This window comes from Coregonus clupeaformis, unplaced genomic scaffold, assembly GCF_020615455.1.
Source record: "Coregonus clupeaformis isolate EN_2021a unplaced genomic scaffold, ASM2061545v1 scaf3641, whole genome shotgun sequence".
Lineage (NCBI taxonomy): Eukaryota > Metazoa > Chordata > Actinopteri > Salmoniformes > Salmonidae > Coregonus > Coregonus clupeaformis.
This window is the reverse complement of record NW_025537095.1, coordinates 346-17,500: the sequence shown is the minus strand read 5'-3', so window position 1 is coordinate 17,500 and position 17,155 is coordinate 346. Positions and strand designations below refer to the sequence as shown.

Genomic DNA, 17,155 nt, shown 5'->3' with positions numbered 1-17,155 from the left:
CATTACCTGGGTTCAAATATATTTGTAATACTTTAACTGGGCTTGACTGAGCTTGCCTGGCACAACAGAACAGATGTAGAAGTCCCACAAGTGCAAACCTCATCCATCTGGCACTCCAGGCAGGCTAAAACAAACACTCAAATTATTGGAAATTATTTCAAATAGTATTTGAACCCAGGTCTGCCTACTGGTACCTAGAAGTGCCTAGTGCTGTAGAGACCACCTGTCATGGTGAGCCTAGATATTACAGCATCCTGCTGCCGAACAGGCTGCTCAATCATCCTACTTCAAAACACAAACCCCTATTTCCTCCAGAGCAGTCATTTGATAATCAAAAACAACACTATTTATGACAACCCGAAGTTAGACGCTGTTTTTCCGTCTGTCGCAAACCACTTTCGTAGGCTCTTGCTTTTCCAGGACACAGACACGGGAGGAAAATGGAGAGAAATTAAATACTTGCGCTCTATTGTCATGTGGGTATAGCAGGGAAAACAACAAACACGTCTGAAGTCTGAAAGCCTGGAATGAGCATTAACATTTGAATAGGTGTTTTCCTTTGTGATCTCCCCCAGCTTTTGTTAAGTGTCTGAGCTTGGTAAGTACGAGAGACAATGCACTGGGCACGTTCTGCAGAGGAGAGCATCACTGTTGGTGAAGTCCCCGCACAAAAAGAGAGTCCGCGCGGATGTTATGTTTGCTGCTTTGGGTTTATTAAAGCAGATTTTTCAGGGCATTAGACAGAGAGAATATAGTCTATTACCAGGCGTGGGGGCTCCACATCTGAAGAAGAAAGGTAGGATTCATAGACATGAAGAGAAGGCAAACCTCCACCACTCAGCCTCTGAAGAAGAAGAAAGCTAGGATCCATAGACATGAAGAGAAGGCAAACCTCCACCACTCTCAGCCTCTGAAGAAGAAGAAAGCTAGGTTCCATAGACATGGAGAGAAGGCAAACCTCCACCACTCTCAGCAGCACCATTAGGGGACTATCACCATTTTAAAATAGTCTATTTTCTTCTTATTCTTAATTGGCGGTTTGTAAACAAAGTGTAAAGATGCATACCACCACCATACTGTGCTGGACTGTGTAGTCTGAACAGGCAGAAATCCATAAAGCCTTTAATGCCCATGCTAAAACAGGCTTTGTGGAAAATGCCTTCTATCCAACTCTGCAGGAATCTCCAGCAGCGCAGGAATGAGATGAGGAAGCCCTTATCTCCCTAGTGCATATAGCCCAGGCCTTTCAGGCTCTGTGTACACCGAGGAGAGGAGCCTTCCTACCTTCCCCCCGACGCAGTGAGGACAAGTGTTTATTAAACAGCTGCTTCAGCCCCAGCACTCCCAGACAGCTTCTCCTCCCTGTCCGTAGCAGAGATAGAATCATGCAGATATGGACACGCACACTAAGCTGCAACTGCATTAGTAGGCATGCAGGAGGAGGTGAGTGGTGGAAGTGGGGGTAGAGAGAGAGAGAGACACACGCACACTGGTGGAAGTGGATGTAGAGCGAAGGTGAGAAGTTGTCTGAGACCTGGGGGGGTCTGTCTGTTCAAATAGCTGGTGAGATTATCATGGCAAACCATGGGAAATACTGTTGTTATGCCCCTTAAGGTTCAAGCACAAAATATTTATCTAACTGTACATGGATAGTAGTAGATATCCAAGCAGACCTGTCAAACAGCGAGGTGTTTACAGCGTGTTTAAAGGGTGTATATGGAACAGGGGTCAGGGAGAAGGAAACCCTTCACCAGTCACCATAGTATTGTTTTATATGGAACAGGGGTCAGGGAGAAGGAAACCCTTCACCAGTCACCATAGTATTGTTTTATATGGAACAGGGGTCAGGGAGAAGGAAACCCTTCACCAGTCACCATAGTATTGTTTTATATGGAACAGGGGTCAGGGAGAAGGAAACCCTTCACCAGTCACCATAGTATTGTTTTATATGGAACAGGGGTCAGGGAGAAGGAAACCCTTCACCAGTCACCATAGTATTGTTTTATATGGAACAGGGGTCAGGGAGAAGGAAACCCTTCACCAGTCACCATAGTATTGTTTTATATGGAACAGGGGTCAGTGAGAAGGAAACCCTTCACCAGTCATCATAGTATTGTTTTAATCATGTGTCATTACTATTGGTTGGCGAGTTGTTTTCTAACAGTTGTTTTTCTGATAATATGTTTCATATAATTCCTTTAATCTAAAACGGAGCTTAGAAGGACAGCCTTCTTCTACTGCTTCAAAAGGCTAAAAACTCAGAACCCCAAGATTGACAACAAGCTTTAAAATATTTAGGATGAGAAGACAAAATAATCGTAAAAAACTGGGGCATAACAGTAGAACTTTCTACCAATGCTTCTCAACAGTCTGAGTCACTAACTATCGTTGACCACTGAAACTGCCGACAGGCCTAAAAACGCTTCAGTGTGGCGTCACTTGTTCAGTCTTCCATCCTGGTATTGGTCTTATTAAATGTGTCTGCTTCCCCAGTCTCTTGATCTTGGAAGCAGGAGGGCTAGGGAAAGGGGAAGGGGGATACCTAGTCAGTTGCACAACTGAATGCATTCAACCGAAATGTGTCTTCCGCATTTAATCCAACCCCTCTGAATCAGAGAGGTGCGGGGGCTGTTTTGGGACAGTCCCAAATGGCATCCTATTCCCTACACAGTTCACTACTTTTAACCAGAGCCCATTGGAGATGCAGTCTTGTTTTGTCTATGCTATATAACCAGCCCAGCCAGACTTAAACCTTCCCCTACGCAACTGAAAGCGACCGTAGCCTCATTACTGATAGGAAAAAGGATGCTTTTGCCTTACAGGCTTTTCATGCTTTTCCAAAACCGAACAGAATTTCATTCAATGGAGAGACGAGACCCAGCCAGAAAAATAAAATAGCTCAAATTGAACTGATCATTAATTTAAACCACTGACTGATCATTCAAATAATTAATAATTTCATGGCAGTGATCCGCTGAGGATAGAATGTTTTGCAAGCATGAAAGACGCCGACGGGCTCTCTCTGTGTGTGTGGTGTGTGTGTGTGTGTGTGTATGTGTTTGTAACCAGTCACCATAACACCTTGAATCTCTGGAGTGTATTTGACCCCATTTAGTTGGTGTGAAACAGAAAGTCCCTCGGGGTAGACATTATGCACTGGGACACGCCACGATCAGAGCAGTGGACCAGAGAACACACATGCCACACAGACGTACACGTGTGATTGTGTGTGGCTGTGTTTGTGTTTGAGTTCCCTGGCCCACTGCTCTGAGCCAGGGAACACACCTGGAAGGTAATGAAGCATCAGGTGATTCAGGTGTTGATTGTGTGATTGTGACAAAGAAGCTCATTTTTCAACACTGACTCTATTGGTAAGAGGTTGGTGCTAGCAAAGCCAGGGTCGTGGGTGATTATTGGTAAGAGGGTGGTGCTATCAAAACCAGGGTCGTGTGTCCAATCCCACATGGGATCCCACATATTAAATCATTATGCACTCATTATACTCTAACTGGCTTTTGTTAGGAATGTAGAAATAGGCTAGGTGGTTTCGTAAAACACTTTTGATAAGCACCTGCTAAATTACATATCTCCTTTACATTTTGGGTGGTTTAAAATGAATTCTAATGTCTCCAGTATGGTTGCGAGGCTCTGAGAGAGAGGACTGGGAGTGTGGGACCAGGATATGAGTCTGCGAAACAGCCTTAACACCCCTCAGAGGAGAGGACAGTAGCTCTCTGTCACACACAGTCACAGAGTCACTCAAGGCCATCATTGGACTACTGTGGAGTTTTGGGAGTCTCTCTCTCTCAGAGACTTGGAGAGGGGAAGAGGGGAGGCGAGGGGAAGGAGAGCGTGTCTATCCACTTTGGGAAATGCAGGGAGAGATAAATTACCAGCCTGACTGTGGAAAAAGAGGATGGAGGGAAGGATAGTGTGGGCCTCTCAGAGAAACAGAGGGAAGAATGGTTGACTGGAGAGCATGCCCTTGAGCGTATTAAAACCACACACACACTCCAAAGACACTCTACATACCACACACAGATGCCCGCGTTAGAAAATAAAGTGACTTTCAGATGCCAGGTCTTCACAGCACTAAAATAACTAAAGAGGAGCCCACTCACGTGCCAGACGCAAAAGTCAAGCACTGCTTCGACCTACTAGCCCTGCTTCGACCTACTAGCCCTGCTTCAACCTACTAGCCCTGCTTCGACCTACTAGCCCTGCTTCAACCTACTAGCCCTGCTTCAACCTACTAGCCCTGCTTCAACCTACTAGCCCTGCTTCAACCTACTAGCCCTGCTTCAACCTACTAGCACTGCAAGAAAGCACAAGCAATCCCAAGCAGCTATTGGCTACGTCCCAAACAGCACCCTATTCCCTATATAGTGCACTACTTTTGACCAGGGCCCAGAAGGGTAATAGGGTGCAATTTGGTCATTGAGGGGATTTCTACACCGGCATGCCTCATTGCACCATTGTGAATAATGTAATGGCTACCCCATTTGAGCTGCAGTCGCTGCAGTTTGTGGCCTAAATGAGAGGTTTGCAGCGCTAGGGTCGGAAGGCTGACTTAGTGAGGAGTGTCTTCCCCCTTGCTCAATTAACCTCCCATCTGGAGTAGGAGAGAGAGAAGATGGGGAATTAGCATAGGGATGATCCTGCCTTAATGTTGGATGTGTCCCAAATTGCACCCTATTCAATATACTGTATATTACACTACTTTTAAGCAGGGCTCTGGTCAAAAGTAGTGCACTATGATGGGAATAGGGTACCATTTGGGACACAGCTGTTTCCTCCTGAGCAACATTGCAATTTCAACCCAGGGAGGGAGGGAGGCTGCAGTAGAAGATCAATAGCCCTGAGGAAGTGGTCGGGCATAGTGGGAGGACAGTAAGAAAGGGTGAGGAAAGGGTTGGAGGGAGGGGAGAGGTGGGAGGACAGTCAGGAAGGGTAAGGAAAGGGTTGGAGGGATGGGAGAGGTGGGAGGACAGTCAGGAAGGGTGAGGAAAGGGTTGGAGGGAGGGGAGAGGTGGGAGGACAGTCAGGAAGGGTGAGGAAAGGGTTGGAGGGAGGGGAGAGGTGGGAGGACAGTCAGGAAGGGTGAGGAAAGGGTTGGAGGGAGGGGAGAGGTGGGAGGACAGTCAGGAAGGGTGAGGAAAGGGTTGGAGGGAGGGAGGGGAGAGGTGGCAGGAGGGTTGTTGGGAAGGAGCAGCTCAGCAACCATGCCCAGGGAGGAGGGTTGGGAGGGAAGGAGCAGCTCAGCAGCCATGCCCAGGGAGGAGGGTTGTTGGGAAGGGGCAGCTCAGCAACCATGCCCAGGGAGGAGGGTTGTTGGGAAGGAGCAGCTCAGCAGCCATGCCCAGGGAGGAGGGTTGTTGGGAAGGGGCAGCTCAGCAACCATGCCCAGGGAGGAGGGTTGTTGGGAAGGGGCAGCTCAGCAGCCATGCCCAGGGAGGAGGGTTGTTGGGAAGGAGCAGCTCAGCAGCCATGCCCAGGGAGGAGGGTTGTTGGGAAGGAGCAGCTCAGCAGCCATGCCCAGGGAGGAGGGTTGTTGGGAAGGAGCAGCTCAGCAGCCATGCCCAGGGAGGAGGGTTGTTGGGAAGGAGCAGCTCAGCAACCATGCCCAGGGAGGAGGGTTGTTGGGAAGGAGCAGCTCAGCAACCATGCCCAGGGAGGAGGGTTGTTGGGAAGGAGCAGCTCAGCAACCATGCCCAGGGAGGAGGGTTGTTGGGAAGGAGCAGCTCAGCAGCCATGCCCAGGGAGGAGGGTTGTTGGGAAGGAGCAGCTCAGCAGCCATGCCCAGGGAGGAGGGTTGTTGGGAAGGAGCAGCTCAGCAACCATGCCCAGGGAGGAGGGTTGTTGGGAAGGAGCAGCTCAGCAACCATGCCCAGGGAGGAGGGTTGTTGGGAAGGAGCAGCTCAGCAACCATGCCCAGGAGGAGGGTTGTTGGGAAGGAGCAGCTCAGCAACCATGCCCAGGGAGGAGGGTTGTTGGGAAGGGGCAGCTCAGCAACCATGCCCAGGGAGGAGGGTTGTTGGGAAGGGGCAGCTCAGCAGCCATGCCCAGGGAGGAGGGTTGTTGGGAAGGGGCAGCTCAGCAACCATGCCCAGGGAGGAGGGTTGTTGGGAAGGGGCAGCTCAGCAGCCATGCCCAGGGAGGAGGGCTGGGAGGGAAGGGTAAGGCTGTCAGGAGGTCTGGGCAGGGACTGACTGCTACAGTGAAAGGTTGGTAACAAAGACTGGTAGGAAGAGGGATGAAAGAGAGGAGGGTTTAGAGGAGGGGAGAGTGGGGAGGGAGGGGGATTTGAGTGGTGGTGGTGGTGGGTTCAGGAGAGAAGAGGCTGGAAGGGAGGGGTAGAAGAGGTGGGCAGGGCCAGGATCTGACTACATGCTACAGTGGAAAGAGTGTGACAGATGTGTTGACTTCCTCCCCTGATCCCCAGATGCCACGGAGCAGAGCCCCGGAGAGCCTCCGGATTCCTCTCTTGGAGCTGGGACCAACATGACCACGGCCGCTGGCTCTGTATGCTCTGCTCTAACCGTAAACCCACCATTAAAGGACAACTTATTCAACAACACAAAAAAACAACGGCAGCCCCGCCACTTTGTTGGCTATAAAGCTGGCTCTGTCTCGACTCGATCTGTAAGCCCAAGATTTAACAAGTACAGTGTCCACATGCATTAGGCCCATATACAGTGTACACAGACGCATTCACATGGACCCACACACAGGCAGCAGGCTTATGACGACCATAGAGGACCGCTCATCTGGGACTTGCACATTCAAATGCAAGTCACGTTAGGAGAAATAGAAATATAGACATAAGTATGAACTGCTGTAGAGGGAAGGGCTCATACTCGTCAAAGTTATGCAGTGGAGAGCGAACCGTCTTTCTTGAGTGACACATCAAAGCAAGGGAGGCTTTCTCCCTTTTTTCCGGGAGACAGTTGGTTGCGAGCGGCACAATGAGGATGGTTGACATTGACGAGGGAAAATGTTGCCTCTGCCAAGTCCACATGTCACCTCAGTGTGCAGCCCTGTGTCAGCCATCCATCGTTCTGTCTGGCCCATGCAGCTTTTCAATACCACCACTAAATGGATATTCATTACCGACCACACTGAGACAACTGACTGACTGCTGTGGTGGGTCATTCATGAGGGCTATCTGATAAAAGGACTGTGTGTGCAAGTGACATAGGACCATAAGTGAGGTGGTAACACATTACATTAAGGTACCATTTAAGAAGTGGCTGTAAATGGTTTATAAGTAGGTTATAAACAGTGAATTATGAGTTAATAGGTAGTTTATAAATCACTTATAAACAGTTAGAACTTATTGGCAGAAATTGGGTAATTGTCGTTTTGGTACAACCTTTAAAGCGTACCTTAATGTAAAGTGTTATTTAAAGGGTACCTTAATGTAAAGTGTTATTTAAAGCGTACCTTACTGTAAAGTGTTATTTAAAGGGTACTTTGCTGTAAAGTGTTATTTAAAGGGTACCTTACTGTAAAGTGTTATTTAAAGGGTACCTTACTGTAAAGTGTTATTTAAAGGGTACCTTACTGTAAAGTGTTATTTAAAGGGTACCTTACTGTAAAGTGTTATTTAAAGGGTACCTTACTGTAAAGTGTTATTTAAAGGGTACCTTACTGTAAAGTGTTATTTACAGGGTACCTTACTGTAAAGTGTTATTTAAAGGGTACCTTACTGTAAAGTGTTATTTAAAGGGTACCTTACTGTAAATTGTTATTTACAGGGTACCTTGCTGTAAAGTGTTATTTAAAGGGTACCTTGCTGTAAAGTGTTATTTAAAGGGTACCTTACTGTAAATTGTTATTTACAGGGTACCTTGCTGTAAAGTGTTATTTAAAGGGTACCTTACTGTAAAGTGTTATTTAAAGCGTACCTTACTGTAAATTGTTATTTACAGGGTACCTTGCTGTAAAAGTGTTATTTAAAGGGACCTTGCTGTAAAGTGTTATTTAAAGGGTACCTTACTGTAAAGTGTTATTTAAAGGGTACCTTACTGTAAAGTGTTATTTAAAGGGTACCTTACTGTAAAGTGTTATTTAAAGGGTACCTTACTGTAAAGTGTTATTTAAAGGGTACCTTAATGTAAAGTGTTATTTAAAGCGTACCTTACTGTAAAGTTATAAAGTTCTGCGTTATTTAAAGGGTACCTTGCTGTAAAGTGTTATTTAAAGGGTACCTTACTGTAAAGTGTTATTTAAAGGGTACCTTACTGTAAAGTGTTATTTAAAGGGTACCTTACTGTAAAGTGTTATTTAAAGGGTACCTTACTGTAAAGTGTTATTTAAAGGGTACCTTACTGTAAAGTGTTATTTACAGGGTACCTTACTGTAAAGTGTTATTTAAAGGGTACCTTACTGTAAAGTGTTATTTAAAGGGTACCTTACTGTAAATTGTTATTTACAGGGTACCTTGCTGTAAAGTGTTATTTAAAGGGTACCTTGCTGTAAAGTGTTATTTAAAGGGTACCTTACTGTAAATTGTTATTTACAGGGTACCTTGCTGTAAAGTGTTATTTAAAGGGTACCTTACTGTAAAGTGTTATTTAAAGGGTACCTTACTGTAAATTGTTATTTACAGGGTACCTTGCTGTAAAGTGTTATTTAAAGGGTACCTTGCTGTAAAGTGTTATTTAAAGGGTACCTTACTGTAAAGTGTTATTTAAAGGGTACCTTACTGTAAAGTGTTATTTAAAGGGTACCTTACTGTAAAGTGTTATTTAAAGGGTACCTTACTGTAAAGTGTTATTTAAAGGGTACCTTACTGTAAAGTGTTATTTAAAGGGTACCTTACTGTAAAGTGTTATTTAAAGGGTACCTTACTGTAAAGTGTTATTTAAAGGGTACCTTACTGTAAAGTGTTATTTAAAGGGTACCTTACTGTAAAGTGTGACCAGTCAGGCAGTACTTACGGTTGTTCCCCAGCTCCTCAAACAAATACTGCATCTTCTCCCACTGTGTGGCATTCTGATTAGGTGGGGCTTCAAGAGGAACAAAGGCCCTGCAAAAATACTATTCATTAAAACCATTGGCTTTAATAGAAGTAAAATACAATATAGCCTGGTCCCAGATCTGATCGGAGTTGGCTATACAGAACAAACAGATCTGGGACCAGGCTAGATAAAATAAGCCCAACTGTGAAATGCATGTGATAGCCTACTTTGAAAAGTAAATGTATCAGAGAAGCCATGACTTTGGGTATCTCCAGTGCATTTCTAAATGGAAACACACTGTTTTGATTACGTCCCTTGATAATAATTGCTTCTATCAACAGCCGTCGGCATCATCAGTAGAGTTTTAGATTCCCATACACTATTTACATAAAGTTGTCCCTGCTAGACAAGTTTATTTACCTAGCATTGAAGGGAATGCTGTCAGAATGTCAACACATACCCCCAGTCTGAGTCTATAGACTAGCTAACACCTGCCACTGAAACCAACAGGATGGAGTGAAATATTGAAATATTCATGTTTTTGTATCAAAAGCTTTCTTCAGGGTTGACAACAAAGTTAATTTACTGTAACATTTATTTTGGACAAACAATTAAATGGATCAAGCTGTACATTCATGGGAATGTCTTGAACTGTTATTTATTAAGCAGAGTAGGGCAGACTGTTTCATTTCCCATCAAACTGCATACTCATCTGTAAACATGCCATGTCATTCAAAACGCAGTAGAACAGTCTGTCTGCCAATGAATTAGTCACTGCAACAGCATCAATGGCTATTGGTGGAGGGTTTAGTAGCTGTAACAACATCAATGACTATTGGTGGAGGGTTTAGTAGCTGTAACAACATCAATGACTATTGGTGGAGGGTTTAGTAGCTGTAACAGCACCAATGACTATTGGTAGATATTTAGTAGCTGTAACAACATCAATGACTATTGGTGGAGGGTTTAGTAGCTGTAACAGCATCAATGACTATTGGTGGAGGGTTTAGTAGCTATAACAACATCAATGACTATTGGTGGAGGGTTTAGTAGCTGTAACAGCATCAATGACTGTTGGTGGAGGGTTTAGTAGCTGTAACAACATCAATGACTATTGGTAGAGGGTTTAGTAGCTGTAACAACATCAATGACTGTTGGTGGAGGGTTTAGTAGCTGTAACAACATCAATGACTATTGGTGGAGGGTTTAGTAGCTGTAACAGCATCAATGACTGTTGGTGGAGGGTTTAGTAGCTGTAACAACATCAATGACTATTGGTAGAGGGTTTAGTAGCTGTAACAACATCAATGACTATTGGTATAGGGTTTAGTAGCTGTAACAGCATCAATGACTATTGGTAGATATTTAGTAGCTGTAAAAACATCAATGACTATTGGTGGAGGGTTTAGTAGCTGTAACAACATCAATGACTATTGGTGGAGGGCTTAGTAGCTGTAACAGCATCAATGACTATTGGTAGATATTTAGTAGCTGTAACAACATCAATGACCATTGGTGGAGGGTTTAGTAGCTGCAACAGCATCAATGACTATTGGTGGAGGGTTTAGTAGCTGTAACAACATCAATGACTATTGGTGGAGGGTTTAGTAGCTGTAACAACATCAATGACTATTGGTGGAGGGTTTAGTAGCTGTAACAACATCAATGACTATTGGTGGAGGGTTTAGTAGCTGTAACAGCATCAATGATTATTGGTAGAGGGTTTAGTAGCTGTAACAACATCAATGACTATTGGTGGAGGGTCTAGTAGCTGTAACAACATCAATGACTATTGGTGGAGGGTTTAGTAGCTGCAACATCATCAATGACTATTGGTGGAGGGTTTAGTAGCTGTAACAACATCAATGACTATTGGTGGAGGGTTTAGTAGCTGTAACAACATCAATGACTATTGGTGGAGGGTTTAGTAGCTGTAACAACATCAATGACTATTGGTAGAGGGTTTAGTAGCTGTAACAACATCAATGACTATTGGTGGAGGGTTTAGTAGCTGTAACAACATCAATGACTATTGGTGGAGGGGTTTAGTAGCTGTAACAGCATCAATGATTATTGGTAGAGGGTTTAGTAGCTGTAACAACATCAATGACTATTGGTGGAGGGTCTAGTAGCTGTAACAACATCAATGACTATTGGTGGAGGGTTTAGTAGCTGCAACATCATCAATGACTATTGGTGGAGGGTTTAGTAGCTGTAACAACATCAATGACTATTGGTGGAGGGTTTAGTAGCTGTAACAACATCAATGACTATTGGTGGAGGGTTTAGTAGCTGTAACAACATCAATGACTATTGGTAGAGGGTTTAGTAGCTGTAACAACATCAATGACTATTGGTGGAGGGTTTAGTAGCTGTAACAACATCAATGACTATTGGTAGAGGGTTTAGTAGCTGTAACAACATCAATGACTATTGGTGGAGGGTTTAGTAGCTGTAACAACATCAATGACTATTGGTAGAGGGTTTAGTAGCTGCATTACTTTTATAATTAACAGGCAATTCATCTAATTATGACTTTTAAACCACGTCCAAAATGGCACACCATTCCCTTTATATTGCACTACTTTTGCCCAGGGCCCATAGGGCTCTGGTCGAAAGTAGTGCACTAATTAGGGAACAGGTGCTATTTAGGACGTAGTCTTAGGGCTCTATTTTCGGCTGGCGTTGACGCGGCGCTAGTGTCAAATGACGTTCGTTGACAATTTCGACCTGTTAAAGCCAGCGCTGTGCTATTTTCTAACTGCTGTGCAAGGATGGGTAATTTACCCGTCTTATATCAGCTCGCTGGCAGGCAGATGGGAAGGGTGGAAATATTTCAGCTGTGTCCTTAAAAATGTGACCCAAAGTGATAATTTCAGGCAGCGATGGTAGGGATATTTAAGACCAACCAAAAGCTGGTTTTGATTTGATTTGATTGGGATCCCCATTAGCCGACGCCAATGGGGACAGCTAGTCTTACTGGGGTCCAACACATAATGAAAAAGACATTACAGACAAAATACTTTACAACTAACATACATTTAAAAACATGAACATGTAGTGTGTGTGTGTGTGTGCATCTATCAGTTACACATACATGTCAATATATACACACAACAAGTAGGTCACATGGGGGAGAGGCGTTGTGCCGTGAGGTGTTGCTTTATTTGTTTTTGGAAACCAGGTTTGCTGTTCACTTGCACTATATAAGATGGAAGGGAGTTCCATGCACTCATGGCTCTATATAATACTGTACGTTTCCTTGAATTTGTTCTGGACCTGGGGACTATGAAAAGACGCCTGGTGGCATGTCTGGTGGGGTAAGTGTGTGTGTCAGTGCTGTGTGTAAGTTGACTTTGCAAACAATTTGGAATTTCCAACACATTCATGTTTCTTCTAAAAATAAGAAGTGATGCAGTCAGTCTCTCCTCAACTCTTAGCCAAGAGAGACTGGCATTCATAGTATTTATATTAGCCATCTGATTACAATGAAGAGCAAGACGTGCCGCTCTGTTCTGGACCAGCTGCACCTTAACTAGGTCTTTCTTTGCAGCACTTGACCACATGACTGGACAATAATCAAGATAAGATAAAACTAGAGCCTGCATGACTTCCTTTGTGGGGTGTTGTGTCAAAAAAGCAGAGTATCTCTTTATTGTGGACATACCTCTCCCCATCTTTACAACCATTGAATCTACAGTGCATTCGGAAAGTATTCAGACTCCTTGACTATTTCCACATTTTGAAATACCTTATTTCCATAAGTATTTATACCCTTTGCTATGAGACTCGAAATTGAGCTCAGGTGCATTCTGATTCCATTGATCATCCTTGAGATGTTTCTACAACTTGATTGGGGTCCAACTGTGGTAATTTCAATTGATTGGACATGATTTGGAAAGGCACACACGTCTATATAAGGTCCCACAGTTGACAGTGCATGTCAGAAGTCAAAGGAATTGTCCGTAGAGCTCCGAGACAGGATTGTGTCGAGGCACAGATCTGGGGAAGGGTACCAAAAAATATCTGCAGCATTGAAGGTCCCCAAGAAAACAGTGGCATCCATCATTCTTAAACAGAAGAAGTTTGGAACCACCAAGACTCTTCCTAGAGCTGGCCGTCCGGCCAAACTGAGCAATCGGGGGAGAAGGGCCTTGGTCAGGGAGGCAACCAAGAACCCAATGGTCACTCTGGCAGAGCTCCAGAGTTCCTCTGTGGAAATGGGAGAACCTTCCAGAAGGCCAACCATCTCTGCAGCACTCCACCAATCAGGCCTTTATGGTAGAGTAGCCAAACGAAAGCCACTCCTCAGTAAAAGGCACATGACAGCCCCCAAGTCCAGCACCTAAAGACTCTCAGACTATGAGAAACAAGATTCTCTGGTCTGATGAAACCAAGATTGAACTCTTTGGCCTGAATGCCAAGCGTCACGTCTGGAGGAAACCTGGCACCATCCCTACAATGAAGCAGGTGGTGACAGCATCATGCTGTGAGGATGCTGTGAGGATGTTTTTCAGAGGCAGGGACTGGGAGACTAGTCATGATCGAGGGAAAGATGAACGGAGCAAAGTACAGAGAGAGATCATTGAAGAAAACCTGCTCCAGAGCGCTCACGACATCAGACTGGGGCGAAGGTTTACCTTCCAACAGGACAACGACCGAAAGCACACAGCCAAGACAATGCAGGAGTGGCTTCGGGACAAGTCTCTGAATGTCCTTGAGTGGGCCCAACCAGAGCCCGGACTTGAACCCAATCGAACATATCTAGAGAGACCTGAAAATAGCTCTGCAGCGACGCTCCCCATCCAACATGACAGAGCTTGAGACAAAGGAGATGATTGTGGACTACAGGAAAAAGAAGAGGACCGAGCACGCCCCCATTCTCATCGATGGGGCTGTAGTGGAGCAGGTTGAGAGCTTCAAGTTCCTTGGTGTCCACATCACCAACAAACTAACATGGTCCAAGCACACCAAGACAGTCATGATGAGACCACGACAAAACCTATTGCCCCTCAGGAGACTGAAAAGATTTGGCATGGGTCCTCAGATCCTCAAAAAGTTATACAGCTGCACCATCGAGAGCATCCTGACTGGTTGCATCACTGCCTGGTATGGCAACTGCTCGGACTCCGACCGCAAGGCACTACAGAGGGTAGTGTGTACGGCCCAGTACATCACTGGGGCCAAGCTTCCTGCCATCCAGGACCTCTATACCAGGTGGTGTCAGAGGAAGGCCCTAAAAATTGTCAAAGACTCCAGCCACCCTAGTCATAGACAGTTCTCTCTGCTACCGCACGGCAAGCGGTACCGGAGCGCCAAGTCTAGGTCCAAGAGGCTTCTAAACAGCTTCTACCCCCAAGCCATAAGACTCCTGAACATCTAATCAAATGGCTACCCAGACTATTTGACCCCCCCCCCCTCCCCCCACCCCTCTTTTATGCTGCTGCTACTCTGTTTATTATCTATGCATAGTCATTTTAATAACTCCACATACATGTACATATTACCCCAATTACCTCAACTAACCGGTGCCCCCGCACATTGACTCGGTACGGGTACCCCCTGTATATAGCCTCGCTATTGTTATTTTTTACTGCTGCTTTTAATTATTTGTTACATTTATTTTGTATTATTTTATATTGTATGTTCTTTTTTGATTTTTTTTTGGTATTCTTTCTTAAAACTGCATTGTTGCTTAAGGGCTTGTAAGTAAGCATTTCACTGTAAGGTCTACACCTGTTGTATTCGACGCATGTCACAAATAACATTTGATTTGATTTGATCTGCAGAGAAGAATGGGAGAAACTCAACCAAATAAAGGTGTGTCGAGCTTGTAGCGTCTTACCCAAGAAGACTCTAGGCTGTAATCGCTGCCAAAGGTGCTTCAACAAAGTACTGAGTAAAGGGTCTGAAATTTGGGGAAAAAAGGCAAACTCAGCTCCATCATTCATTGAATCAGATGGCTCATTCATCACAAAAACAACTGATATTGCCAACTACTTTAATGATTTTTTCATTGGCAAGATTAGCAAACTTAGGCATGACATGCCAGCAACAATTGCTGACACTACACATCCAAGTATATCTGACCAAATTATGAAAGACAAAACATTGTAATTTTGAATTCCGTAAAGTGAGTGTGGAAGAGGTGAAAAAATTATTGTTGTCTATCAACAATGACAAGCCACCGGGGTCTGACAACTTGAATGGGAAATTATTGAGGATAATAGCGGAAAATATTGCCACTCCTATTTGCCATATTTTCAATTTAAGCCTACTAGAATGTGTGTGCCCCCAGGCCTGGAGGGAAGCAAAAGTCATTCCGCTACCTAAGAATAGTAAAGCCCCTTCACTGGCTCAAATAGCCGACCAATTAGCCTGATACCAACCCTTAGTAAACTATTGGAAAAAATTGTGTTTGACCAGATACAATGCTATTTTACAGTAAACAAATTGACAACAAACTTTCAGCATGCTTATAGAGAAGGACATTCAACAAGCACAGCAGTTACACAAATGACTGATGATTGGCTGAGAGAAATTGATGATAAAAAGATTGTGGGGGCTGTTTTGTTAGACTTCAGTGCGGCTTTTGACATTATCGATCATAGTCTGCTGCTGGAAAAACGTATGTGTTATGGCTTTACTCCACCTGCTATATTGTGGATACAGAGTTACCTGTCTAACAGAACACAGAGGGTGTTCTTTAATGGAAGCCTCTCCAACATAATCCAGGTAGACTCAGGAATTCCCCAGGGCAGCTGTCTAGGCCCATTACTTTTTTCAATCTTTACTAATGACATGCTACTGGCTTTGAGTAAAGCCAGTGTCTATGTATATGGATGACTCAACACTATACATGTCAGCTACTACAGCGATTGAAATGACTGCAACACTTACAAAGAGTTGCAGTTAGTTGCAGACTGGGTGGTAAGGAACAAGTTAGTTCTAAATATTTCTAAAACTAAAAGCATTGTATTTGGAACAAATCATTCACTACTCCAAACCTCAATTAAATCTTGTAATAAATAATGTGGAGATTAAGCAAGTTGAGGAGACTAAACTGCTTGGAGTAACCCTGGATTGTAAACTGTCATGGTCAAAACATATTGATACAACAGTAGCTAAGATTGGGAGAAGTCTGTCCATAATAAAGCGCTGCTCTACCTTCTTAACAGCACTATCAACAAGGCAGGTCCTACAGGCTCTAGTTTTATCGCACCTGGACTACTGCAGTCGTGTGGTCAGGTGCCACAAAGAGGGACTTAGGAAAATTGCAATTGGCTCAAAACAGGGCAACACGGCAGGCCCTTGGATGTACACAGAGAGCAAACATTAATAGTCCAGAACAGACTATGGGAGGCGCACAGTACTACATAGAGCCATGACTACATGGATCTCTATTCCACATCAGGTAACTGATACAAGCAGTATTATCAGATTAAAAAAACTGATAAAAATACACCTTATGGAACAGCAGGGACTGTGAAGCAACACAAACATAGGCACAGACAGATGCATACAGACAGATGCATACATACATGTGGTCCTCTGTAGCTCAGCTGGTAGAGCACGGCGCTTGTAACGCCAAGGTAGTGGGTTCGATCCCCGGGACCACCCATACACAAAAATGTATGCACGCACGACTGTAAGTCGCTTTGGATAAAAGCGTCTGCTAAATGGCATATTATTATTATTATTATTATTACACCCGATAACATACGCTCTATACACACACGTACACAATTTTGTGTTGTAGATATGTGGTAGTGGAGTAGGGGCCTGAGGGCACACACTTAGCATGCTGTGAAATCTGTTATGAATGTTTTTTTTATGTTTTTTTAAATGTATAACTGCCTTAATTTTGCTGGACCCCAGGAAGAGTGGGGATCCATAATAAATACAAATACTTATGTAAATATGATATTTCATATATATATCTTTTTACATTTAAAGAAATTCTAAAAACCTGTTTTTGCTTTGTCATTATGGGGTATTGTGTGTAGATTGATGAGGAAAAATAACAGTTTAATCCATTTTAGAATAAGGCAGTAACATAACAAAATGTGTAAAAAGTAAAGGGGTCTGAATACTTTCCAAATGCACTGTATATGTTTTGACCATGACAGTTTACAATCCAAGGTAACACCAGGTAATTTAGTTTCCTCAACTTGTTCAACAGCCACACCATT

The 17,155-nt window shown here is 44.0% G+C and overlaps 1 protein-coding gene across 1 annotated transcript in view; it reads right to left on the bottom strand.

The window, feature by feature from the left end:
* Positions 1-9,026, bottom strand: part of LOC123490293 (lysosomal cobalamin transport escort protein LMBD1-like) — a gene marked incomplete at its 3' end in the record, with an annotated part of 30,295 nt that extends 21,269 nt beyond the window's left edge. The window contains exon 1 of the mRNA XM_045220355.1: positions 8,943-9,026. Within this exon, the coding sequence (XP_045076290.1) occupies positions 8,943-8,976 (34 nt within the window). The remainder of the gene's footprint in view (positions 1-8,942) is intronic.
* Positions 9,027-17,155: the final 8,129 nt, after the last annotated feature.